The sequence below is a fragment of the Rhineura floridana genome, chromosome 3 (assembly GCF_030035675.1).
Source record: "Rhineura floridana isolate rRhiFlo1 chromosome 3, rRhiFlo1.hap2, whole genome shotgun sequence".
In the NCBI taxonomy this organism is placed as follows: Eukaryota; Metazoa; Chordata; class Lepidosauria; order Squamata; family Rhineuridae; genus Rhineura; species Rhineura floridana.
The window spans coordinates 44,005,911-44,033,670 of record NC_084482.1 but is presented as its reverse complement, the minus strand read 5'-3'; the positions used below and the strand labels follow the sequence as shown (position 1 = coordinate 44,033,670).

The 27,760-nt window shown below is 43.5% G+C and overlaps 1 protein-coding gene across 8 annotated transcripts in view; it reads right to left on the bottom strand.

The window, feature by feature from the left end:
* The window catches only part of AXIN2 (axin 2), a 53,401-nt gene that overhangs the window by 6,395 nt on the left and 19,246 nt on the right, over positions 1 to 27,760 (bottom strand). For all 8 annotated transcript variants that reach the window (XM_061615593.1, XM_061615591.1, XM_061615594.1 and 5 more), the window contains 7 exons: positions 17,418 to 17,520; positions 13,937 to 14,077; positions 13,037 to 13,542; positions 12,611 to 12,802; positions 11,999 to 12,229; positions 11,040 to 11,135; positions 7,716 to 7,883 (listed from right to left, as the gene is read on the bottom strand). In XM_061615593.1, the coding sequence (XP_061471577.1) occupies positions 7,716 to 7,883; positions 11,040 to 11,135; positions 11,999 to 12,229; positions 12,611 to 12,802; positions 13,037 to 13,542; positions 13,937 to 14,077; positions 17,418 to 17,520 (1,437 nt within the window). The remainder of the gene's footprint in view (positions 1 to 7,715; positions 7,884 to 11,039; positions 11,136 to 11,998; positions 12,230 to 12,610; positions 12,803 to 13,036; positions 13,543 to 13,936; positions 14,078 to 17,417; positions 17,521 to 27,760) is intronic.

The window sequence follows — 27,760 nt, the reverse complement described above, 5'->3', positions numbered from 1 at the left end:
TTTTAAGTATCCTTCCCTCCACCCCTCATCCCCCTCTGAATTTCCTCTTATAAAGCAATTTTCTTTGGCTAAGGAACTACTCACGCACCAGTTTTGCTTTGACATTTAAGACCTCTCAATGTACCAACAAGAGGTTTTATTTATCTGACTTTGTTTAGGGAGATAACAAGATGACTCTTTTAATCATGTTAGAAAAGGAAAACTGTTTAGTCATACTCTTCTTCTTTTTTTGGTAACTTTCAAATGAACCCATGAATGTAACAAAACCCATTTATTTCAGAAGAGGCCAAGATTCTCCCTCTGCTCAGCCTCCTGTGCTGATCCAAACCCAAAGTACAATGAAACGTCCTGCTAGAATCCTTCAAGATAGCAGGCCAGAGAGGAGAAATGAGGAAAAACTTTGAATAAGGCACAAAAGGACTTTCACTGCGTTTTATCTCCTCTTTTCCAAGAGGATAAACAGCTGTGGCAATAACTTCCCCCTTGATCTTAAACTCTGGCAGCGTTGACAAAATTCTTTGTTTGAACGCCACATTTTATTTTCTTGAAAAGGGGCGGGGGGGAGCTCCACACTGACCTTTTCCATAACTACCACCTTATTTCTCACAGAAAAGCACAAAAAAGGGAAAGGGGGTGGGTGGGAGAGAATGCAAACTAATATCTTTCCCCCCACAACCTCTTAAAACACATCAGGGGTCCTTATTTGCTCATGGACATGGGTTCTTCATTGAAACACTTTTTTAAAAAATGTGGCAAGTTTTGCTTTCTTTCTTTCTTTTCCCCTCTCCTCCTGCTAGTCCACCCCCCTTTTCCTTCTTCTACATCTGGCACCCATACAGTCTACAGGGCTTGGAGTTACTGCTCTTTTTCTGAACTCCTGCCATGTTACCCAACACTACCCAGAGTGAATGGGGGGGGGAGGGGGAGAGAGAGAGAGAGAGAGAGAGAGAGAGAATGAACTTCAACAATATTAAATCATCTCATAATACTTTAAAAACAACAACAAAAGGCACACCCCCATCCTAAATTCATGCTGGATAGCACTGACTCACTGAGAGTACCCAGCAGAAACCTGAGGTACATATGTTGCAAACTGACTCAGTAAAGAATTTTGAGTGTCAACCATTTATGCATGCCTTTGTGTGTTAAAATGAAAGGCACAGGCTTCAAAGACATGCTTATTAAGTGTGCCTTCGAACAGAATCAATGCCAGATGTGACCAGAGCGAACAGCCAGTCCTTCCCTACACCATCCCTGCTACTCTGGGCAGTATGGCCTTTTTCCTTGAAGGTCACCTGCAGTTTCATTCTAAGTGCACCGCCACCCCACACACATATTGAAAAAAAATCAAAGCTTGGATCAAAATGGTTCCCTGGGGCAGCAACACATTTGGATAATTAGTTTCATCTTGTGCCTGTACAAGACTTTTTTTTAAAAAAAAACCACCCTCTGGTCTTTGGCTTAAAGCTCTTTTTGTACATATTGTGTACAAAAGCCAAAGAAATAAAAATCCCATAGTTATCAGTCACTTAAAAATATTCTAACCACAGGTATAGTATGACAGGTAGCAGCACCAGCAGACCCCTTTCAGATTACAGGAGTTGTAATCCCATAGCCAAGCATTCTTGGTGTCATTTTAAGAGTTCTTCAAACGTTTTCAGAAAAATGAGCTCCTGATTTTCCACCTGTGACCACCATAACCTGTAGTGGGAGCTGTACAATCACACATGGTAAATACACACTAGGGAACCAGGAAAGGCCAAGGCTCCTGGATGTGTGTCTACTACCTGTTTCCAGGCCCACATCTCTGTTCCCTGAGGGTAGTGCATGCCTTTGGTCCACCACAAGACAGCGGACAAATAGAGACATAAGCTTCCCTTAGAGTGACGGACAAATAGAGATATGTTTCCTTTAGAGTGTGATCCTGCAAGTTTTTGTGATGGGGAGGTGGGTGGAGCAGGAAAGAGATTGTACAACATTGTACTCAGTGGTGGCTGGTGCCCATTAGAACTGGTAGGGTGGAAGGAGTAGATAGAGCAGAGCCAACGACAGGCAGATCCAACTAATTCTATGTTTGTCACCATCCTCCTCCTTGCTGAGTTCTACAAGGGCAAAACTGAGACTAAGGAAGAGGGAGCTGACAGCCAAAGCCACCCTCTGGACTGGTTGTAAGTAAGAAGGCAGGCAGGTAGGGGCTGTCTGGGGGCTTGTTGAGGCAGTGTCCCATTCATTCCAAGGGATAAACCTCCACTGATTGTACCATTACAAGTGAAAAAGTAGGCTAAAAAATATTGTTGCTTTCTTCTGGCAACTGGATTGCCGAGCTTAGAGCTACCAGGCAAGGTTTGCAGACGAGATGTAGACTCTGTGTTCTCCTCTATGCTCATCATAAACATATTAAGCCAAAGCATAATTTATATATAGCCTACAGTCTGTCAGGCTGGCATTAGCTTGTTGGCCATCACAGTGGAACACAGTCACTGGGAGATACAATCCAGTCCCACCACTGAACATAAGAGCTCTGCTAGATGAGACCGAAAGCACATCTAGGAGTGCCTTTTTCCAGCTTCGGCTGGTGAGACAGCTGCGGCCATTTCTGGACCGGGATAGCCTGACCACTGTTGTCCACGCACTGGTAACCTCCAGGCTGGATTACTGCAATGCGCTGTATGTGGGGCTGCCCTTGAGGTTGGTCCAGAAGCTGCAGCTGGTGCAAAATGCAGCGGTGAGAGTGCTCACTTGAGCAGGGTATCGCCAACATGTCACCCCGCTACTGAAAGAATTGCACTGGCTGCCCATTTGCTACTAGGCCAAGTTCAAGGTTCTAGTTTTGGTGTACAAAGCCCTATACAGCTCAGGACCAGGTTACCTGAAAGACCGTCTTATCCTTTACATACCCAGTCGATCACTGCGCTCTGCAGGTGAGGGCCTCCTGCAGATACCATCTTATCAGGAGGTTCATTCTGTACAATATAGGAAACGGACCTTTAGTGTGGCAGCACCTATCCTGTGGAACTCCCTCCCTTTGAATATTAGGCAGGTGCCAACTCTGCTATCTTTTTGGCGCCTTTTGAAGACTTTTCTTTTTCAACAAGCCTTTTAAGTTGAGAACTATCCCAGTCTGTCTCTGTGTCAGATTTGCTTAATATGTTTTTAATAATGTTTTTAACCTTTTTAAAAAGTTTTTTAAATGTTTTTAACGCTGTTTTGTCTTAATGTATTTTAAGATTTGTTTTTATGTTTTAAAGTGTTTTTAGTGCCTTGTTTGCCACCCTGGGCTCCTGCTGGGAGGAAGGGCGGGATACAAATTTAAAAAATAAATAAATAGTCCAGTATCCTGTTCTCACAGTGACCAACCAGATACCTATAGGAAGTTCACAAGCATGACCTGAGCGCAATAGCACTCTCCTCATTTGTGATTCTCAGTGACTGTTATTCGGAGACATGCTGCCTCCAGCAGTGGTGTACACAGTGGACAGACTGTACACAGATTGTGCCACAACTGCAGAGGGTTCTGGTTTGCTAACATTATGCTGAGAAGTACATGCATCACACACCCATATCATAATTTCTACAGCAGAGTATTTCTGGCTCCAGAAATGCCAGGTAAGAGGGCATGCCCAAATTAAGCATCCCATCCACCCTCATTTTTTAAAAAATAAGGCTTGTTGCTCATTATCCTTGAGATGTAGTTGCCACCAAGAACCCAAACCGTACAAGAACATCTCCTCAGTGTGTTTAGCAGCCATTTGTACAACAACTGTCCCCGTGATCTGGGCCTAATTCTAGTCACATCAGAGAAATCTCTCATTTCCAGGGTGGGGGTCAGGGAAGAAAGCTGAGGAGAGATTCTCTGGCAGCTAAAATCAGATGGATGCTGCTTTATGCATGCTGGAAGCCACTTGCAGAAATGTAATTAAAATTCCCATCAGCAAATATACTACTATGGTAACATATGAAATGTTCTGTTGATCTACAGGGATGGGCCTTATATTGTTTCAAACATTTATATACTGCTTTCCATCAAGCATGGGCACCCTCTCAAAGCAATCTACAGTGATTAAAATCAAATTCCTACAATAAAAACCAGCAACAGAGAAAAATGGCTATGCAAGTCAGATAAAAACATCAGAGTAAATCTAAAACATGCTAAAAACCTGGGTGAATAAAAAGGTCTTCACCTGGGGCCAAAAAGATACCAGAGCTGGTGCCAGGCAAGCCTCTCTGGGAACATGTTCCAAAGACAGTGCAACATAACAGAGAAGGGTCTATCCCAGATCACTGCCTGCCATTCCTCAGATGACAGAGGGACTCACAGAAAGGCTTTTAATGTGGATCTTAATACACAAGCAGGTTCTATCTTTATAGAACAGAAAGCACATCAAGGCAGAGGTGGGGAAACTGTGACCCTCCAGATGTTGCTGGACTACAACTCCCATCATCCCTAACTATTGGCCATGCTGGCTAAGGCTAATGGGAATTGGAAGTCCAACATCTGGAGGGCCACAGCTTCTCCACCCCTACGTTAAGGGGTAGATTTTTGCAAAGGAACCTATGGCACTTTGGGAGCTTCACTTCCACTGTATTGTCAATGTGAGCTCCAGTGGCAAAGCTTGGGGGGTGGGGGGTGCCATGTCAAGCAAATTCCAAAATCTAACCCAAGGGAAGTCAGATTCAGTGCTCAAGAGTAAATCATGCAAGCTAATCGACTTTTGTGTAATTCCTTCCATTTCCCCCCCAAAATTCCATTGAATTCAGAAGATTTTTGGCAAGAATTCAGGTGCACAAGAGCAACTCAGAATGCAAAAGGGGCTCAAGGAGGTGTACATGGTTCTTCTCCCTCTCCAGTTTATCCTCACAACAACCCTGTGAGGTAGATTACACTGAGAGACTGTGACTGGCCCAAGGTCAGCCAGCAAGCTTCATGGCTGAGTAGGGATTTGAACCCTGGTTTCCCAGGTCCTACACCAACACTCTAACCACTACACCATGCCAACATGGTGTTTGAGAATGTTGATTGTCCTGCTGCGCACCCTATACTCTGGACAAGAGGCTACTGTAAGGACAGAATATGGAGAAACTGATTTGTTCCCAGTAGGAAAGGGTGTGAGACAGCGGTGTATTTTATCACCCTATTTGTTTAATCTGTACGCAGAACATATCATACGGAAAGCGGGATTGGACCAAGATGGAGGAGGTGTGAAAATTGGAGGGAGAAATATCAATAATTTAAGATAGGCAGATGATACCATACTACTAGCAGAAACCAGTAATGATTTGAAACGAATGCTGATGAAAGTTAAAGAGGAAAGCACAAAAGCAGGACGACAGCTAAAAGTCAAAAAGACTAAAGTAATGCCAACAGAAGATTTATGTAACTTTAAAGACAATGAGGACATTGAACTTGTCAAGGATTATCAATACCTTGGCACAGTCATTAACCAAAATGGAGACAATAGTCAAGAAATCAGAAGAAGGCTAGGACTGGGGAGGGCAGCTATGAGAGAACTAGAAAAGGTCCTCAAATGCAAAGATGTATCACTGAACACCAAAGTCAGGATCATTCAGACCATCGTATTCCCGATCTCTATGTATGGATGTGAAAGTTGGACAGTGAAAAAAGCGGATAAGAGAAAAACAAACTCATTTGAAATGTGGTGCTGGAGGAGAGCTTTGCGCATACCATGGACTGCGAAAAAGACAAATAATTGGGTGTTAGAACAAATTAAACCAGAACTGTCACTAGAAGCTAAAATGATGAAACTGAGGTTATCCTACTTTGGACACATAATGAGAAGACATGATTCACTAGAAAAGACAATAATGCTGGGGAAAACACAAGGGAGTAGAAAAAGAGGAAGGCCAAACAAGAGATAGATTGATTCCATAAAGGAAACCACAGACCTGAACTTACAAGATCTGAACAGGGCGGTTCATGACAGATGCTCTTGGAGGTCACGGATTCATAGGGTCGCCATAAGTCGTAATTGACTTGAAGGCATATAACAACAACAAACACAGGTGTGATTAAATAGTTGTGCTGTGGAATGAAGCCCCATCCATTCCAATCTGGCTTCTGATTCATACATTTTCCAAGGTACCTGTCAGGCCTGGCTAGGAACATTCACACCCTGGTTAATGTGCGAAGCGGGTATAAGAGAAGTGGCTTCATATGACAAAGTGGGTATTTGGCGACAAGATAACTAAGTTCCAAACGCACATATCTCACTAAAGGGGAGATGTTCACATTCACATTTTGGATATTCACACATGAAGGACAAAGTGAGGAAATGCAAGCTTGTCCCATTGATTCTATGTACTGCCCAAGAAAGCTGCCCTGAGGATCTCAAATCTTCACTAGATAGTATTGATTTTGTAGAACACATGATCCTATTTTGCATGCAGTACTCTTGGTGAAATCTGCCCCTTTCTCCATACAGTTTCCACCCAATACCTTGAACAAATACTGCACAAGTACAATATTCAAAGTTGGCTCTTTTCTTTCACAAATTAGGGTACAACGCTTTAGTCTGTCTCCATAGTGAGCAGAACTTTGGTTTAGTGGTTGTTTACATAGTCTTGTGTGTGTGTGTGTGTGTGTGTGTGTGTGTGTATATATATATATATATATATATATATATCAACCAATCAAAGGAAGAATATACTTCAGAAGCTACTGCCTCTCTTGCAAATATGACACACCACTGTGATCTTGTAGAATCACTTATGTGGGCCACGAGTCCTGTAAATATTAGTACCCACAATGCTTGATTAGGCATGGAATCTGCCTGCTGCAGACTGGATGCCCTGTGCCCACCCTTCCCCACACCACGAAGAAGGAGGAGGGATGAGAGGAGGGCCCCCTCAGCAACAGCCTCCTCAAGCAGGGCCAGACCATGGAGGAGGAGCAAGAAGAAGAGGCACCATACTGCAGGGCAAGTGACAGACTAGGATGGGCAGAAAATCCACTTAATTCTGACTGCAGGGTGGTTGGGACTAAGCAGATAATTCGCCCATCCCAGCCTGCCACTTGCTCCACAGTGTGGCTCCGCCTCATCCTCTTCCTCTTCCTCCTCTGCAGTCTGGCCCTGTTGGGGAGGCTGTTGCTGAGGCCTCTGCTGTATTGTTTGCCAGGGGGATTGCCTCCGCTGCTGCATCCCACCTTCTCCATGGTGGTGGTGGTCGTGGGCAGGCATAGAACAGATTAGCTGCGAATCTGTGGTGGCTGTGGATTCCATCCCTGCCCTTGATTACTCTGTCCATACTGCAAAGTGGAAATAATTAACTGCAGGGCAACCAATTTTAGGAAAATCAAATTACTTGTTCGAAGACAGAGCACTTCTAAAGCAGCAGGGTAGCCAGAAAAGGAACACAGAACTTTGAATGAACACCTGTCAAGCAAGACCATAGCCTCATCTACTTGTAAAAGGCAACTGTGCTGGCAACATAGTCATATACTCTATCCACCAGGTGAAGCCTAGTTGGGTTGCTGGAGCAACCAACCCACCTCTTAACTATTCTTGGTTTGGCGGGTAACTACAAAGAGGACAGAAGAGCTCAGACAGGCTAGTGAGTGAGCTGCAGTCAACCTTCAAAAGGGTGCAGCAAGCCTTTCCTTGTGGGAGGATGCTTAGAAATATCTCTTGGTTATTTTGGCATGCAGTCTCTGCAAACACAAGGGGGGGGGAAGAGAAAGAAACCACAAAGAGGCTTACCTATAATTTCCCTTCTTGCTCAGCTGCTCTTTAAAGTGCCCAAGTGTCAGGCTCTGGGCCTTTAACATCCTCCTATAGGGAATTTCCTCTCCACAGAAAAAGTAAGTGACAACCAACTCACTAGGCTGGGAGGAGTGAACAATAGGGAGTTTCTTTGGTTCTTTGTGACTGAAACATAAAGGAGGGAAGAGACAAGTAGGTAAAACTTGACAGGATTTAGAAAGCATTTATATCGCTGTCAAGAGTGCAATTATATGAGGCATGTATAGTCAGCTAACCACCTACAGCAACTGGAAATTAAAATAAATACAAAACCTTGATATCTGTCGGTACACTCAGCTCTGAAGATCTCCATGCCAATTAAACATTACCAGTTGGTGGATGAAGAAACTGGGATTATATTGCATGCAGAGCATTAAAACCAGGAAGCAAGACAAATACACTTCAGGGTTTAAGCCCAGAAATGCACAGTCTTCATTACTAACCTGAAACCCCTGTAAGAAGGTCAAACCAGCCATTGTACACATATGTGGCCTAAAGGCTTACAGCTGGGGATGAGGAACTTGTGGCCAGTAGCGGACAGCAGCGTGGGGCAGTGGCATTCACCTGACCTCTGGTCACCCATGTTGCTGCTGCATACCGGGGTGGAGAAGGGGTAGCAAGGTTGGCACAGTGTAATAGCACCAGCGGAGCCATTCTGGTGCTGCCACTGGTGCATTTGCACCACACCAAGCTTACCACTGCCTTCCCCCTCTGTCCCAGTACACAGTAGTGACACAGGCGACCAGAGGCCAGGTGAGTGCCATTGTCTCACCCCTCCATCCCCTATTAACTGTGTCCCTCCACTTGTTGTTGAACTCCAATTCCCATCTGCTCCAGCCAGCATGGCCAATGATCAGGGATGATGGGAGTTGAAGCCCAGAAACATCTGGACAGCCACAAGTGCCCCATCTCTGGTTTACAGGCTAACATCATTTGAAAGGCAATTTGCTTTACAGACCAAAGCTCTCTGCAGTACTTGAAGATGTCAGTCTCCTTCCTACCTGGTTACCAGTTGTTTACCGGGCCCAATTCAAGGTGCTGGTGTTGACCTTTAAAGCCCTATACGATTTCGGCCCAGCTTATCTGAAGGAGCGCCTCCAGCATCACCAATTATGCCGCCTGACAAGATCAGCCACACAAGACCTTCTCTCGGTCCCACCAGCTAAAACAGCTAGGCTGGTGCGGACCAGAGAGAGGGCATTTTCGATTGTGGCCCCCACCCTCTGGAATTCCCTTCCTTTCGACCTTTGCCATGCCCCCTCCTTGATAGGTTTCCGCCGAGCCTTGAAGACCTGGCTGTTCAGGCAGGCCTACGGGATCGCTGGGGTGGGTTAGTTTTTAACGCTGTTGCTTAAATGTATGAGGGGTGATTAGTTTAATTATTGAGTGTGGTTGTATTGGTTTTATATTGTATTTTTATTTTATTGTATTAATGTACATCACCTAGAGTGGCCGTTAACTCGGCCAGATAGGCGACTCACAAATAAAATTTTATTATTATTATTATTATTATTATTATTACTACTACTACTACTACTACTACCTCTAATTTATGGTTATTTTTTTATATTCCTTCTTCTACTGGCCTTAAGAAACTGGTCCATTTCAAAACAGTAGTATTGTTCAGCTACATGGATGGAAACTGGCTGAGATGCTTTCCAGCCCCTTCTCTACCTACCATGTGACTTTCCAGTTTCACTATGCCACAGTCAAGTAGAGTGTTGGTTCCTTAAGGGAGCTGAGCTGAATTCTTGAGCTCTCTAGATGGCATAAGACTTCTCAGTAACGGAAACCTATACATGTGCATCCTGAGAAAAGCTGTTCCTTGAGGAAGCTTTCCACTAGGGTTCACAGGGTTAAAAAAACACATTCTGTAAACTTCTGAGAAGGATTAAGCTCAGTCAGCACCAACTAGGAAATTTCAGTTTTATTGTACTTATATGTTAATGGATTCCTGAATTCCTCAATTGAAATGGATGGAAAAGATCTCCAGATCCTGGATACCCATAAAGCTTCTGTAATTTTTGAAGGTGAATTTCTGGACTTTCTTTCAGCAGCTTTTAGATTCTAAGCCTTTGTCTCTATATTTTGAATTGTATTTCATCAAATATTGTATTTTATCAATTATCTTCTTCTTTTTGTTGCAAGAGACTAACATGGCTATCCCTCTGGAAATCAAGTATCTTGATTTCCAAGCCTCTGCAACAATGAGGCATAGAATCTTGTATATTGTACACAAACACACAGACACACATTTTTGTCAAGTCTTTAGAGGCTGATGGGTAAAGTCATTTTTATGATGCTATCAATTATGATATTTATAAGAATTTTAAATCTTTATTATGCTTTGTATTGCCTTAATTATTTATTTATGTAAACTTCCCTGTAACCTCTTTTGATGAAAAGTGGTACAGAAATCTCTTAATAAATAAACAAAACAAAACAAATCCAAAGTGTGTACAGTCATCCTCATTCACTTCAGTGCCAATGCATTCTCCTTTCATTCCTCTGCAATGAAATGAATCAGAAAACTCCTGCTGATGTGCAGCAATGTGCCTATCAAAACCTGCTATATCCAGATTGGAGATCTGCCTGTCGCATCAGATTCTGTGATGAAGTTTCAGGCATGCAGATTTTTGGAGCCTTGATACTGTGAACCAAATGGCAGGGGCAGCAAAAAGCCAAGCTCTCCTCACACCTTGGACTCCTGAGGAATAGAGATCTTCTTACAGAACAACAAACAACTCAGTTACCCAGCAGAATAGCAACAGTGCCTTGCATGCCATGTAGGCAACTTCTGAGGCAACATTGACTTGGCATGTCAAAAGGTCACAAAGTGTTACTCCACAGTAATTTACTCTTCCTAATTTGTTCCAAGTCTTTGTAGAGTGGCTTCAGGAAGAGAAAGAAAGCTACTAGCAAAGACAGCTGGTGGACTTAAGGTCAGCCAATTAAAAATGAAAGGCTATAGTCAGGTGGCTTAGCCTGGACTTCAAACATTGCTCACTCCTCAAGATGAAGAGCGCAAGAAAGAAAACTTTTAATTATTTAGACTATAGCAGATTTCTTGTTAAAAAAACCTATCCTGTAATTAGACTAATCCAATCTTTGTCCACTTTACAGGAATGCAAGTTAAAAAAAGAATCAGAAGACAAGATTTAAAAATGTTTTGTTCTGTTTTTACCCCCATCAAAAGGGAAAAGACCAACCTTTAGTTACCAAGGCTACATTTTCAAAGCACTATCCCACTGATACAAGTATGTTACATATGGCAACACTCACTCTTCTGAAGCTACACTTGCATTGCAAAAAGGACCATTTCCTCCTGGTACAGAAGTCAAGTGGCTGCGATCCCTTGGCTGACTTGAAGCTGAACATCTAAAAGTTGGGAAGTGGGGAGTGAAAGAGGGGGAAAAAAGAACGACTGAGCATTTCAAAACCCATCCATACATCTAATACCCATGTGTTGTAAACAATCAAGGGGAGAATTACAAGTGCTGAGGGCTAAAGGATGCCTGCATTTTCCAATGAAAGACAGCAATGGGCATTTAGCCAATTAATTGGATTCACTTCCACAAACACATACATGGCCATTAGGAAAAAGAAACAAACAAGGGCAGAGTTCAACATTCTAATTGTTTATTACTAGAGTGAGTGATTATAACTTCTAGGGGAGTGTTCAGTTTAGCTGCAGTCCTGGTTATAAGGCTGGGCCTAGGATTAGTTCACAACACCAGGCCGTGCACACAATTTGTAAGGCCATAATTCTCCACTAAAGTGAACACAGCCAAACTAAAATGTAATTAACTTGCGGGATTATTTAAAAATTAAGCTATTTTAGTTCTATTAAGCTGCTAAGAAGTTTTGTTTATTCTCCATCTTAAAAAAGCATGTGTGAAGCTCAATCTGAAGTAGAAAGAGTCTTCCTAACTAGAAAGTCTTAAGGGTGGTGGGGGCGAGGTATGGTCACTGCACTTGAGTCTCAAAGTCATCCCTGTGAGAGGGCAAAATGAACTGTATGAGCTGGCATCACAGCCTTCCTAGGCCATCTATCAACTAACAAGGGTTTGAAAATATTCAACTTCAAATATCATTTTTACATGTTTTATGTCTCTTGCAGTTAGGTTCTGGAATACATCTGTGCTGGCCCACCTTCAGCAGGAGTGTGTCTATTCCCACAGACACAAGGCTTAGAAGCACAAGGCCTGTCTACACCCAGCCCCAAACCTGCGGGAAGTTACCGTTGTTTCTGTGGTTTGGATACTTCCGCCAGCCTGCGGCACGCTTCCTCTAGCTGGGCCAGAGTGTTGGGTGGTGTAAGTGGCGGCATGGCAGGATCCTGGACAAAAGGGTGGGCAGGCTGTGCGCCACGTGGGTGGCTGCTGTTCCCCCACTGGTGGTGACGGGCTGGACGCTCACCAGGCACGCCTCTGGTTGACTCTGAATTGTAGGCCTTCTTTGCGCTTTGTGTGCTGTGGAGAAAAAGACAGGGGAGGGAATATACAAGGTTATAAAAGCTGGAAAAAATGACTTTAATAGTAGCTTCTGTTCCATGCACTCACTCTAAGAGAGAGAGGGGGGGGGAGAGGGAGAGGGAGAGGGAGAGGGAGAGGGAGAGAGAGAGAGAGAGAGAGAGAGAGAGAGAGAGAGAGAGAAGTCTGTCATAACATGAAAAGGGGCTCTTGCCAAAAACATGATATTTTTGTGGTTTTTCTGGTTCCGCAGAACAGCTTTCATATTAAACCGGAGGAGCCAAAGAGCTTCATTTGTTTTTAGTGATTGTAAAAATAGACAGCTGTGTAATAGATAAATATTTACCAGGAGCAATAGTGTTGCAGACAGCTTATATTTACCTATGGGGCTTGTGCTTAGATTGTCTTTCACTCTCCAACATCCACTGCCAGACATTCTGTGAGCGGTCTGTCTCCCCTCCAGGTAGCTGGATTCCTGGTGGTATGGAAAGCCCTCCTCCTTCCCCACCTGGCAAGATGATGCCATCCGGCAGCTTACAGTTCCTTTTTGGTAACGTCCCAGTTCTGCTGAGGCTTCCACAAGAGAAGGGAGAAGAGCACTTAAGATTGCTGTTTGTTTGTTACTGCAGGAGTTAATGCCAAAAATACCCCACCCACCCCCACTTCCTCCTCTCCACAATCCCAAACTCTTTGCAATTTCATAAACTACAAACAATCCTGATGTTTACAGAGCTGACATGACTCCCGACACTATAACCAGATTTTGACACCTGTCCTCCCCATGCTTAATTGCAAGAGTAAACTTACCCAAATGGCTCTAGCTGAGCTACAGGAAGGTCCACCCCTTTGGAGTGCCCCTTGCACTTTGAGTAGCAATAGTAGTCACTGCCTCCACCACACAAGCACTGGACTCGCTGGGCGGCTTCAGCTTCTATCTGCTCTTTTGTCTTGGGAATGGTATGGTGGTGTATATAGTGATGGTGAACATGCTTAGTGGTCTGCTTAGTGATAAATCCTTTGCCAATGAGGGCACAGGCTGTGGGTATCGAGGCTGTGCCTGGCGCCAGTAGCAACTTGCCACCTGGAAGGCGGTCTGGAGAGTGTGTGCGAGGACTATGCCGTCCCATGCCGGGAGACTGGCACCCTGGGGTCTTCAGCACTCGGGATAGGTGGTCATCCAGGATTGCCTGTGGGTCATCCTCATAGCTGCCGGATGGTAAGATAGCAAGGTGGTGCTGCTGATGCTGTGTGGCCGCAACATCTCTGCTGGACTGTGAGCAGACGGGTACGTCAGATGCCTCCTTCTCTTCATCCTTCAAGGGCAAAACATGAAGTACAATCAATCAATCAGTAGAGCTGAACAAGGGAGATCTAGCAAATGCTCCAGACATCATGCATTTCTGTGTTAACAGCCTGAAGAGGCAAAAACAGACCTACAGAGTCAGGTTTTTTATTGTCTTTTAAATACCAAGACACCTCAAACTGACCATGAAACAGGAAGATACAGAAAGAAAAAAAATCATTTATATTTTGTTTTGTTTTAAGTGGAGTCAACCGCTTGCCCTAAGAAGAAGATAAACTACGCCAGTGGTCTTGCCATCTCTAATATACTGCTTCTAACCCCCTCCACCACCCCTCCCTCCTGCAACCCTCAGCAAAGGGAGGCTGCACAGCAGGCATCTGTGCTGAAAGGGTTAATCCACCTACCTCTGTGATTTGCTGCAGCCTCTCTTCCAAACAGTCCATGGTCTCTTGCTCCAGCTTGAGCTTCTCCAACCGAGAGATGAGTTCGGCTGCAAAGATAGCTGGTTCCACAGGGGTCATTTCTTTAGGAAGACGGTGGGTTCGCTACACGGAGCAAGGACAAAAACAACGAGCCATGTTTAGCAGGCGGTACAAGCCAAGGAAGCTTAGCCCAAGCTGCATTCCTGGCCCCGTTAAGCTTGTTGTGTCTCCATGTTTGGATGAAAAGACGACCGCAACTAGGCATGGTCTGCTCTGGATTTTTATGAGCTAGTGCTGTGGCCTCATGGAGTGACATCCTCCCCAATAGCGTTTGCCTTCGGCAGGAGCAGTTGGTCGCACTCCGAGGAACCCTGCTTGTTCTCTCTGTAGTACAACCAGCCCATCAGTAGCTACTCTGAAGTAGAAAATCTTCAAAGACTGTTGTCAAACATCAAATAAAAAACTCTGAGGTGGGAGGGATAGACTTTAACTCAAGGAATAAAAGTGGAGTATAAACAGAAAGGAGTTGGAAATTAAAAAAAAAAGATGGAGGGAAAAAAGGGAAGGGAACTGAGGGGAAAAAAGAGAAGTCAAACGCTTGCAGATCAGAGAAGTGCTGGTAATTTATTTCCTGGCTACACACTGGGCACCTTTGAGGTAGTGTTGTCTCAACAGTGTCCTAGATCTCTCTCTCTCTCTCTCTTTCTCTCTCTCTCTCTCTCTCTTTTTCTCTCTCTCTTCCCCCCTCCTGCCCCCCATCTCTTTGTACAGAAAATGAAGGAAGCTGCTGCAGGCAAGCAGTGATACACTGCTGAGCGTGGCTGCCTCAAGCAGATCTATCAAAGGAAAAGGGAACATCTCCAAATCAAGTGTAGAATATAAAAGGGCAAATGAGAATCTCTGCCAAAAAGAAGCAAGGAATTGGGGAAAGTCTCCATCACCGTTTTCATCTCATCTCCCCACGAGTGCATCCCCCATTGTTTCCTTCACCCTTAAATTCTGCATGCATGCACGCGTGCACACACACACACACTTTTTTTTTTTTAACAGAAAGCTGAACTGCCAACTCTTTCACATACTACCCATGAGATGAGGTGGGGCCTCTCTCTCCGGCAACCACTTAGCTTCAGAAATGATGTGAGGGTACAAAAAGGCCACTCTGCTGGAAATTGTCACTCTTACACAAGCTGGCTCTATTCAGTTCCCTGATCAAAGCACTGCCTTACAGAGAAAGTCGATTTGCACGCCCCAGGACAAAATAATCTAATTTACAAGCAGAGGCTATAGAACTTTCTTTATGGAAGGAAAGGAAAATGTAATAAATAAATAAAAAGAGTGCACACATACACAATACAAAGCAACTCTATACATCATATAGACCCCTTAGGATATATGTATATATCCTAATATTTTCTCTACTACTGAAGAAGACAGCAGGAATATGAATTTGGTTACACAAATCATGAAACAAGTTTGTACTTGTCTGTGTAAACAGTTTTGCAGAGAATTATTCACTAGAAGAATTATACCAGCATCTTCCTGAAATCTTCTGTACTTTAGATGAGAGGGCAAGTCATACTTTCAAAAGATATAAAACTAGATTAACTGCCTGCTTTGAATCCAATTTATGGAGGCACATATTTGATACAAATATCCTCTTTCCTTTATAGAAGCTGGGAAATCTATTTCCTGCCAAGAAGTTGTGAGTGGTGGTAGAAATCCTGGCTCTGTTCAAACAAATAGTAGAACTCCCAGTGACTTCAATGAACACAGGGTTTCTCCTGGTGTGTTTCTCTCACTTTGACATCCTGGAGCAGAGCAGAAAATGCAAAGCACAATCCTTGGGGGGGGGGAAGCAGCCATGGAAGTTGGAGGAGAGATTTAAGAGCCCCCCTCCCTCCGAGCCATCCATTCATGTGGTTCAAAATGGGCAGGAGGACAAAGATGTATATCTGTTCTTCAGAGCTAATCAACATGGTAGAAAAAGTACCAGAAGGCAGGCCCATATTCATTGGCCTCAAAAACTCAGTGTATGGAGGAGGAGGAAAGGAGTTCTATCCAGGATCCATTTTTCTAATGATGGCGAAGAGCTCTGCTGGATCAGACCAAAAGACCATCTATCTAGTCCAGCATCCTATTCTGACAGTGGTCAGCCAGGTGCCTCTGGGAAGCCCACAAGCAGGATTTGAGGCAACAGCACCCTCTTCATTTGCAATTCCCAGCATCTGGATTCAGAGGCATACTGCTAAGCAAGTGCATCTAAAACACAGATGAAGAAGCCCAAGGCCCTCCAGATGCTTCTGAATTCCATCATTTCTGTATATTGGCCATGCGGGCAGGGGCTGTGGGAGTCAGAGTTTAGCAATATCTGAGGGCCACAGGTTCCCCATCCCTAGTCTAGTAACTCACAGGGCAAGGTATGAAGGAAATAGCCACATAACCTTCTTGCCTGTCCACTATCCTTAGGATATGGTACTCAGTGCAGGCAGCGTATGTCCACGGGGAGTAGTTTTCCATAGCTAGTAAAAAGGAGGAGTGAGGGCAAGAGGTAGAAGGAAAAGCTTCAGGTTTACTATCAGGAAGAATTATTCATGCCCCAGGGGTCAAATGTTTTCGAAACAAGAAGTACACTTTTAGGAAGCTTATCTAACCACGCTGAATAGCTGCTGGTGTAAGATACCTTGTTTAGCCATACAGAGTGGGGGAAGGGGGGTGATGCTTGTGTCTGTCCTCCACAGTCCCCCCCTTTCTTTACTGTAAAGATTGTGCTTTGCATTGTGTCCAAACCAATCTAAATCCACCAAACTGATCAGTGCTTTTTCCAAACTGAAGCAAACAACAAAGCAGTGCTCAAGAAGGCATTACGGCTCAATGCATCTGTAGATTACATCGCCTTATCCAAGTTTCATGGTTGGACAAAGAGCTCACATATGAACAGAGAGGACGGAATCCCTACCCTCATGAAAGAAGCTTAATTGCCTGGCCTATCTTGTCTCTGTGGGATTTTTAAGTTTATAGTATGAAGAGTAAAATACTGAGGATGGAGCACAGCTCAGTGAAAGAGTGCATGTTTTACATTCATAAGGACCCACATCGAGGTTTTCTTTTCTTTTTTTAAGTAGCAGGTGGTAAGACAGACCATTTGCCTGAAACTCTGAAAAACTGCTGTCCATCAGAGTAGACAATACTAGGCCAGATGGACAAACAGCCTGAGCTGGTATAAGGCCAATTCCTATGCCTCCTATGGTTTCAGCTGGTGACAGAAGTGTGGAATTTCAGACTTACTGACTCCCATTAAGACATGTCCAGCTATCCCAGGTAATCCAGCTGCGATTCATAGGATGGGGGAGTGAGAGCATACAACCACTCCCAGGGGCTTCTCTTCACAGTTTGCCTTAGCACACTTGCAGGACAGTATGCCTTTAAGGACTCTCTCCTCAACTTAACAAACTTGTGTACTTACTGGAAAGTGAGGTAGAGAAACTTGACCATTGGCCTTGACGCTACGATGCATTTCCCTCTGGAGCTGCTTCTTGCTCCCGAGTCTGTATGGAGGGATCCCATCACTAGAAAAGAGGGGGGAGGGGAGATGGGTTGTTTTTTTTTCTTCAAACAAGGCACATTCTGTGCTGCAATGAAACAAACATGGAAGCTCCCCCCCCCCAATCACCAAGAAAGAGAACTTGAATATGATTGGCTCATGCCCGAGCCCTGAAGGAGGACCTGTTTCTTTTTTTTTTCTTTTTTAAAAAAACAGTTGACAACCCTACTCAGAGATTCTTGTAGCTGGTTGTGGAATAGGGAGGCAGTTTGATGGACAGACCATAGGAGCAACCAGCAGTCTTTTGCCCAGAAGCCAGCACAAACTTGGAGCCAAGCCTTTGGATAACTGCTCATGCTTTCCAGTCAAAATCTGTTTCTTCCTCTTGCACATTTAAACAGTGCTGAAAACTATTTATCGCTTTATTTATTTCAAAATATTTATATACCACTCTTCATCTGAGTAATACTGGAGTGGTTCACAAAATATTATTATTTATTCCTAAATCCTGCCTTTACTCCTGAAGGACCTGGGGGGCTAACGACAAATCATACAGATAAAAACGGAATAAAAACAACAATAAAAGCCCAATCTCCATGTGACATTATATCCCTCAATTCCACTACAAACAAATACATATTAAAACATTAGAAACCTGCTGCAGCCAGCAATACATATTTTTCTGAGCTGGAAATTAGTATCCAGCAAAGGCTTGAGAAACAGGAGGGGCTTAAGCAGGCATCCAAAGTTCATCATGGTCATTATTTCAGAAGGGAGAAAGTTCCAAAGCAAGTGCTGCATCAGAAAAGGCTCTCCCATAGGTTACCACATCCTGTGGCTCAACTAACAATGGGACTACCAGAACAGCCTCCTCCAATGACCTTACCAAATGGGCAGGTCTGTATGGGAACAGGTGTTTCGTCAAATATCCAAGCCCCAAGTTAAACCCTGCAGGCCAAAATAAGATCTATTTCTTAGGTTCTGTAATCTGGTTGCTATGGCTCCCCCTCCCTTGCCAAACTTCTTCATAACTTATTGCTTGACTTCGCTAATGTTTGAGGCTATATGGCTATATTGAGCCATGTGAGGGGGATTGTTGTCTAGGAGGGTAGTGGAGTACCCACTCTGTGATCAGCAGTGGGTTGTGGGGCATGATTTGCAGTCGCAAATCACACTCTGTGATCTGATGCTGTCGTGGATTCCAGAGCTCCACCCTCTGAGCCTGCAGATTTAGGCAGGGGGCCCTCGGGAATAGCCGGGGCCCTTAGCCCATGCCCCACTTGGCTACCCACTGGTGCTGGGCCTGCTTGGAAACCCAACCATTTTATTAAAAAAACACTTAGGATGAAGACGTGACATTTTAGAGCAGTAGGGTCACTCTAAGTTTCCTCACTGCATTTCAGTCCAAATGAATGCTTCTGCTCCAGGTTCAATCTTGTGGGGGGGAGGGGGGCAGATTACTTCTGCAAATTTGAAGCACAAGGTGGCTCTGCCTGGTCTGATTGGCTGGCTCTTCATGAGGACAACCATAAAGCTCACCCATTGCACCCTGGAGCATTTTGGCAGTTAGTTCAAATCAATGAGAAACAGGCGACTAGGCCAGCATTCAGCTCCTAGACAGGCATATCTGTCACTTCAGTTGCACAGCTAGGCTTACTTCTTGGCTGAGGGGCAATCCTGGAGCTCTGTTTTTACCCAACATATGCCTTCACTCCAGCCTTCATGTCTCTAGAGAGGGATGAGGAACTGGTGGCCCTCCAGATGTTGTTAGACTCCAACACCCATCAGCCCCGGCAAGCATGGCCAATGGCCAAGGATAATGAGAATTGTCATCTTCTGTAAGGCCAGATTCCCCATCCCTGCTGCAGATGAACAGGCAACAAGAGTACACACATATTGGGATTAAGACATATTGGGGCTGGAAAGTAGAATATGTGCTTGCCAATGGTCAGGGATGACTTCAAGAACATCTAGAGGACCACAGGTTCCCCATCCCTGCTCTATCATTTTAGAAGTACAATCTGGATAACATACACATGTCTTTAACATACCAGTGTATGTGTGCCTTGGAACTCTGACTCAATCAGGGAAAACAGGCACACACTGGTGTTTAAAAAAGTGTGTATATTAACAAAACTTTGTGTTTGCTGTAGGAAGCGCTGGTTTTTGCTGCACAAAGTGTGGAACTGCCACATATCTACATACAGCCAATGTTCTATGCAAAACAATGTACAAATCCTTCCTTTCCCCTTGTGCAGACAGAAGATATGCATGAGTGAAAAAAGCATCCTTTGTTTCTTTAAAGCCTTGTTCCATGGTCTGTGCCAGTGACAGGCATAGGGCCTTCAGGGGTTACAGTGATTCCTTTCTCTACTGTTGTTGTGAATGCACTACTGTTGATCAACCATCTAAGTCCAAAGGAAGAGCTATACCTGCCATTCTCTATAATCTGAATTGTGAAACCTATTATGCTAAAGAGCTTGAAACTACATGAGTGTTGGTGTAAATAGATAGTTGCTTTAAGGCTGAAATTTTAATACACACATTTATTAGTAAATCCCGTTTAACACAATGACACTTACTTCAAGAAAAATACTGCATTGCCCATTTGCCCGATTCAGAAATGTTTGGGAGCTAATAGGCTCCTTTTGGTAAAATAAGTAAGAAAATCACATTATGATTTTTTTAAAAGGCTAGCCTCTTAAAAGTTACTTTCTGAGCAGAGTCAAGAAGCAGATAAACAGGACTTTGAGACTATTGGAGCACAGTGGCTAAAAACCTAGGCTGTAGATCAGGAAGTCCCTCCTTCAAATCTCCACTTTGCCATGAACTAACTAGGTGGCCTTGGGCAAGCCACTTTCTTTCTCACTCTCAGGTCTCATTATTCCCATATCTGCAAACTGAGCTGGCGTACACTTTTCCCTCACTTCACTGTAAGGCAAGGATGGGAAATCTGTGACCCTCTAGTTGTTATTAGACTCAAGCTTCCATCAACTCCAGTTAGCATGGTTAAGGGTAAAAGGAGTTGTACTCCAGTATCATTTGGAGGGCCACAAGTTCTCCACCCCTGCTCTAAGGTCTTAGTTATACATGACACAGTCTGCATGGTCCATCTAAGTCCATCTAAGCTTTCTATGGATGCCCAGTCAGGTTCTGCAGAACAGCACCTGCTTCAAACACTCACAATTCCCAAATAAATAGTTCATAGCACCTGCAACTTCCCCCCCATCCCACCTCACAGGCCATTGTGAGGAACCAATAAAGAAAAGTTTCTAGATGGGATGCACCTAACTTTTCAGTGAATAACAAGAGCTGATCAGTCACTAGAGTTCCTTCCTAGATGATTTTACCTACGCTGACTAAGTTGTTCAGGCAATTTGTTTTCGTTAACTCAGCCTTAACAATCAGCAATGGACAATTTCAAATTTGCATACATTAAAATTATTTTGGCATTCTCCACTTTGCAGAGAGGCAGCAATCTTCTCACGAAGACTAAACATTTGCTCCCAATAGATTGGTAAACAGGAATGGATCTATGAACAAGTACTGGACGTTTTAGAGAACAGCTAAAAAGTAAATACATGCTGGGTTGTATTGAAGCAGCATAGTCCATCCAAATCAGCAATTGTGGTTTTGCTGGGTGAAAGAAAGACCAACCCCCAAGTCATTGCTCATGCACCCACTTCCACATGGACTTGAGGTTAGTTCACTAAGTTATTGTGGGCTGTGGAGCTTTTAAATGTGGCATTTCATTCAGAACTCTCAAAATTCTTTCCAAATGTTCACATCTACTGAAAATAATGTCATTGGAGAGTGTACATCCTATCCTTTCCCAAACAAGCATAAATCTCTTTTTTAAAAAATCAGAACTAAGTCATTCCATGGGACTACTTCTTGAGTGACTAGAATCTTCAACTGGTGTGGAATGCAGCCACCTGCTTCCTGACTGGGTAGGTGATGTTGGAACACTACCACTTCAACACTGACATTGTCTACTTCTTGTTTTCTGGAAGCAATTTACATGTCAGCTTTAATCTATAGAGACCAAAACTCTTAAGAGACTGCCTCCACTCCTAAGAGATTTTAACTAGTCTCACCCAATTGGCAGAAAGCATCCTCTTAGCAGTGTCATCTACAAGCTCTGGCCAGCAAAGGTGTGTAACAGTTGTGGAGACATGTCATGGCCTGAGGCTAAACATATTTCTAAAGCATTATACATTGTGTTCAATCTTGGCTGGTGTTTCTGTGGCCAGGGCAGCATTTTTAACATTTGTGCAACTTCATCTGCTGCCAGACTTCGAGAAATGGGGAAAACAAGGTAACAGGCAGTAGTTCCATTCAAAAATCTTGCCAAGCATAGTTTGAGCTTCTAAATGTATAACAGGCAATCACAGTTTAGGTCTGCTTGTGTTTTCTGTGTGTCCAGCCCTCAGCTTCATCACTCCATCCCCCACAGAGCAGCAGCCTCTTGAGGTGGGAACAACAGTGGCCATATCTGTGGTTTGTCAATAGTTTGTAAACACAGACAGTGAACAGACATTGTGGTTTACAAACCAGCCTCTTGTTCTCTAGTTTGGGAAAGCAACAACATTCGGATGCTTCCATGGCTTCATATACTATGACTGTGATAGTTTTGAAGAAGACGTGAAGCAGCAGCTACAGCCTGGGAGACTGCAGTATATGGTGATACATCTTCCATTCTAATATACCATTTCCTCTTTTTATGAAAACTTTAAACAAAATACCAAGAATTCTGGTGAGCAATGTGGCAGGGTCAGGGCAGGGGCCAATGACATGCACAGGAACTGAGGCAGGGCACCCTTTGTTTTGTGGGGGCCTGGGACAAATTGTCCTAGTTGCCCTTCACCCTAGCCAGCCCTGCAGCTCTGCATTGTTACCAAGTTGCATGGTTTGTGCAGGGTCACAGAACACAGCAGTATAACAGGTCCTGCTACTCCCAGGTTTTTCCCCAGCCAAGTCTATGAGAAGGGCCCAGAGCAGCTACCTCTTACTTGCTGCTCTGCTTTTAGTGCATTGCTGCTCCAGTTCTGGATCCCAGTGAAGTCTCTGTCATGTGCTGTGGGTGGCTCTCAAAGGATGATTCTCATGGAACTGCAAGCCTATATTCTTTATTACATTCAACACACACATAAAATGGTTCCTGCTGCAAGCTCTCCTCCCTTGAACTTGAACATTCCCTCCTCAGCTACAAGAAGTAGTAGGCCCTCCATAGGAGTAGTATAACTAGTCTTAAAGGGACAGTATCAGCATACACTGTCATCTCCCAGGCTATAGCTTCTTCTTTAGTCTTCTTCAAAACTATCACAGGTTTTACTTTTAATGTTTTTATTTTGTAACAGTTCCTATCTTTGGGTTACCATTCTTTATTTTAAAATATCCATTATTTTTATCTTTAAAAATAATAAAGGAAAGTTATAAATAAAAAATTTATCTAGCCGAACTGTTACAGCTTTATTATATTATTATCATTTATATAGTGCTTTTAGTGTTTATAGTATTTGAAGAGCTAAGGGCTTGGTAATGTCTCAAAGCAAAGCTGTGTTCCACTGATTTTTACCTAGCGCAAATAACATCAAAGTGGAAACTGAAAAAGAAACATACTTTAAAGCTAAATTAGGGGAGATAATTTTTGTAGCTAGTATCCGAACAACCTGTAGAACCATGGAGGGAAAGGTTGCAGACACTTGCTTTTTGCCACCCCAGCTCACTGCAGATAGTACATTTGAAAAACCACAGCCACTCCCTCTTCAGCTTAGCACCCCAGGCGACCACTCAGCTCACCCACCCCTAAGGCTGGCCCTGGTCCAACAACATCTGGGGACTGCTGCTCTCCTGTCACATGCTTGCATCAGCACAGAGATCCTGGTTGGTGTTAAGCCAGAGTTCCTCATTATGTCTGAACTCCACGACCCTAAATGTTAGTTAACAAATACGGATAAGAAGCCAGAAACCAGTCCTGGTTTCTAAATCTTAGTGTGTTAACTCACATTATGCCAGAGTCCCCCTGTTCAGATGTAACAAGAAACTCCCGCTTAATAAAAGCCAAGATCTATGTATCAAAACCAGTATGTAAGGGACAGGAAGAGAGAGGAGTACGCATCCACCATGGTTTATGGAGGTGTGGACACACATATGAATGCTGCCAGTGGCTCAGACATAGAAAACAAACCATGGTGTGGCAGGACTTCTGAATGCAGCCAGATGGTTCAAATATAAGTAGCAATTACACTCTTGGCCCGTTTCTGTCATAAGTTATCCCATTCACGTTTCAATAATTGAGATGCATGCTTCAAACCAAGACTGGTTGTAGAGAAGTGACATTTCAACATCGCTCCCACTTTGCTGAAATTTACAGTGGAAGATTGTGTGTTTCTATTCTGATGCCCCAGCAGTGATGCACAAGATTGTGAAAAAGCCAGCCTGCCCACCTCCAGAACTTGCTATTTGGGCTTCTCATAGGGCATTACAAACAGTAACAGGTTCAGGGAGGGCAACAAGGATGATCAGGGGACTGGAAACAAAGCCATATGAAGAAAGACTGAAAGGACTGGGCACGTTTAGCCTTGAGAATAGAAGACTGAGGGGAGATATGATAGCACTCTTCAAGCACTTCAAAGGTTGACATGCAGAGGAGGGCCAGGATCTCTTCTCAATCATCCCAGAGTGCAGGACATGGAATAATGGGCTCAAGTTGCAGGAAGCCAAATTTCAACTAACATCAGGAAAAACTTTCTAACAGAGCGGTATGGCAATGGAATCAATGACCTAGTGGTGGGCTCTCCAACACTGGAGGCATTCAAGAGGCAGCTGAACAGGGACCTGTCGGGTATGCCTCAATTTGGATTCCTGCACTGAGCAGGGAGTTGGACTCAATGGCCTTATAGGCCCCTTTCAACTCTACTATTCTATTATTCCATGATTCTAGAACAAATAATGATCTGCTAAATGACATGGGAACTGCACTCAAAATTCCTTTTGAGGTAACACCTCCAAGAAAGAGTTTTTTTCTCTTGTGTGGGGAAAAATTAAAAGCCCAAGCTTGCTAGGACTCAGGGGTTCTCTTTACTTGACCCAGCAGAGTGTGGCTTATCTCTGTTGTTGGATTAATTTTCTCTGAAGGTACTTATTCTACATGTGCCCTCCTCTTTATTTATTCTAAACGTTGGTCTAGTTTGCCTATATTATAAGCCAGGGATAGTCCATACAGCACCCTCCAGCTGTGGTTGGACTACAATTCCCATCAGCTTTGGCCATGGTAGCTGGGGCTGATGGGAGTTGCAGTCCAAAAACGTCTGGAGGACACCACATTGGCTGCCTCTGCTCTAAGCCTTAGAGTAAAGTGGTGAAGAGGAAAAACAGGAATAATGGATTCTCCTGACTTTAAATATAGTTTGAACTTTGGTCCTTCTAACTCTGATGCTGTTCACTGCAGCCTCTGTCTTACATGAAACCAAGTCAATCCAAGTGACACTCCCAAGAAGTCTTGAATAGGTAGGACAAGATTTAATTATTGAGACATACACTGTGAATTCAAGGAATTCCATCAATAAATTATGGGAATGCAACCTTAAGGCTGCAATGGGAGCAAGTACCATTGAACTCAATGGAGCTTACTTCTGAATAAACAAGTGTAGGATCCCACTGTTAGGATTTTTCTCATCAACTGAACTGGAATTACTTGCCAGATAGGAAAGCTGCATATGAAACATTTGGACAGATGAAACACATCACAAAAAACAATTCATGCAGCATATCATAAAGACAGCTGCTGCACCATCAACCAGAAGAAGTTTTACTCTCCCTTCCCAGTTTGTTACATTTATTCTTCAGGTGTTGCCAAAAAAGAAATATCATGCAAGCACCTCTTATGTCTTCATTTAAGTTCCAATAGATGCGGAAATGAAATGACAGCCAGAAACCCAAGACAGGCTAGGATCCCGTTCTGAGGAGAATCAAAGTTTACCTGACCTCTCTATAGATGGGCATTTTCTTATACTCCTAATACAAGCCCACTGTGCACCACTCTGCCAGTCTAAGTGTCCATGTGACACTCACCCCTCATTCACGGAGTCCTCTGATTATCCCAAATGTTTTCAATGCTCCCTAAACACAGTAATTTGGGCAAATGAGAGTGTCCTCTTAATTGGCTCACTCAAACAGCAGCTATCTTGGAAAATGATATTAATTAAAATTAAATAAAAGGGCCAGTGAATCTAATTTTTAAAAGGAGGGTGGCATTACTGAACAGCCCTGAGAAACAGAACAGGAATTGTGATGTGGGTTTGAGAACGCTTCCTTAAGTCTAGTCCTTAGATATTGAAAAGAAAAGAACAATAGATAATGCATTAAATATAGACACGACAGGCAGCACTGGTGTTTGAATATTAAGACCAACATGGACAGTCAAGAAGATCAAGCAAGGTTACAGGGGAGAGAATTCTTGACTTATATCAGGTGTGATGAACCTTTGGCTCTCCAGATGTTGATGAACTACAGCTCCTACCAGCCCGAGCAAGCATGGCCAATGGCCAGAGTTGACAGGAGTTGTAGTTCAGCAACATCTGGAGGGCCAAAGGTTAGCCACACCTGACATATTTTTAGCTCTAGTCCTGTTTTGCCCAAAAGTTCACAGGGTGGGCTTGGGCAAGTCTCTCTATGCCATCTAAAAAATAAATAAATAAGAACAATTGTGACTATGCCTCAGCTGAAAGGTCAAAGAAAAGGAGAATGTGCAAAGTGTTTTACAGTCAAAGTTAGAACGGAGCAGAGTTGCTGGACCTGGAACAGAGAGGTCCTGGTTTCAAATCCCTGCTCAGCCATGAAGCTAAATTGGGTAAGTAATTATTTTATCACACTAAAATATATTGTAGGGGTTGTTGTCAGGCTAAAATAACATACACCATACTGAGCTCCTTGGAACAGAAGCAAAACATGAATTTGATAAAAGAATAGATCTAGACCAAAGAATGATTAATGAACACTGAATGCATCTAGAGAACACTGAAAATATTTAAAGGTGTTTTAAAATAAAAGGCTATCCAAAATTGAGGCACTATTAATGTCTGCTTAAAAAAGAAAACGATACAATTTCTGATGCCCATTTTAATGCAATCCCTCTTTTTCTCCAGAAGTATAATATTTGTACTAAATTCCTGGTGTGCATGTGTTTTAAATCCAACTTTGGGCTGAAGAACAGCATAGTTTTAGGCACTGAATAGCACAGTTTAATTATAAACATTTTAGCTAACCAGTCTGGTACTAAGCCAATCTGTTTCTGGGGAAACATTAGTTTTGAAATCTTCTTTCCAGTCAGCTGCCATTTAAGCTGAGCCAATTATCTTAGCCTTTTGACTTAGATGTGCCTGACCTAACCTGAATGTAGTTTCACTGATTCTTTTGAAATACCAGCCTCCATGCACATATGCATTCACTCCCATCTTCATTTGGCAATGGCTCTGAAACGCAGCCTCTGATCTTGCCAACATCAAAAGCCTGGTTTGTAAGATAAGGTAATATTTGAAGTTTGCTCAGCAGTATTCCCCTGTGTCCAAAATAAATCCATAAATAAGATATAACCAAATAATAAAAAGTCCCTTTCGTCTCTCCCTCTCCCACCCCTTCCCCCAATCAAGAAATGGAAATGTGAATTTGCCGGATGCTTTGTGGTCAACACCAAAAAGGAGAGATTAAATAAAAATCCAACATTGATCCTTTGGGTTAAATATACATTCAGAAAAGAATTGTGTGCATTTTCTTTTCTGGGAATGCCACCTGGGGGCTGCCATGAAAATAGAGACCTGTAGGTTCTGTCATCTGGTTTGCACCCCACCAACGCCATTGTGCATGTATGCTTACCCACACCAGAATGCTGCAGCACTGCACAGTTTGGTGGCTACATAATACAGGAAAATGCTGTGTTGTCATGCCCCTGCCTCAAAGGTGGCAAATTAACCACAACAGCAGCTGATTTAACTTTTCTCCCAACACCACTGTCCAAAAAAGCCTTGGGAGGAAACACATATCCCTCCCTTTTGCTCAAGCGTCTCTCTAGCAACAGCTGTTGAAGCCTATCAGTATGCTCTGCTTTTAAGAGTTTATAGTATTTATCCCCAGAGCTGCAGGTGAATGTCTCTCTCTCTCTCTCTCCCTCCCTCTCCCTTTCTCTCCCCCTCCCCTCCCCCTCTCCCTCTCTCTCCCCCTCCCCCTCTCTTAGACCCTTTTCTTTTTTGGGAACCAGGTCCCAG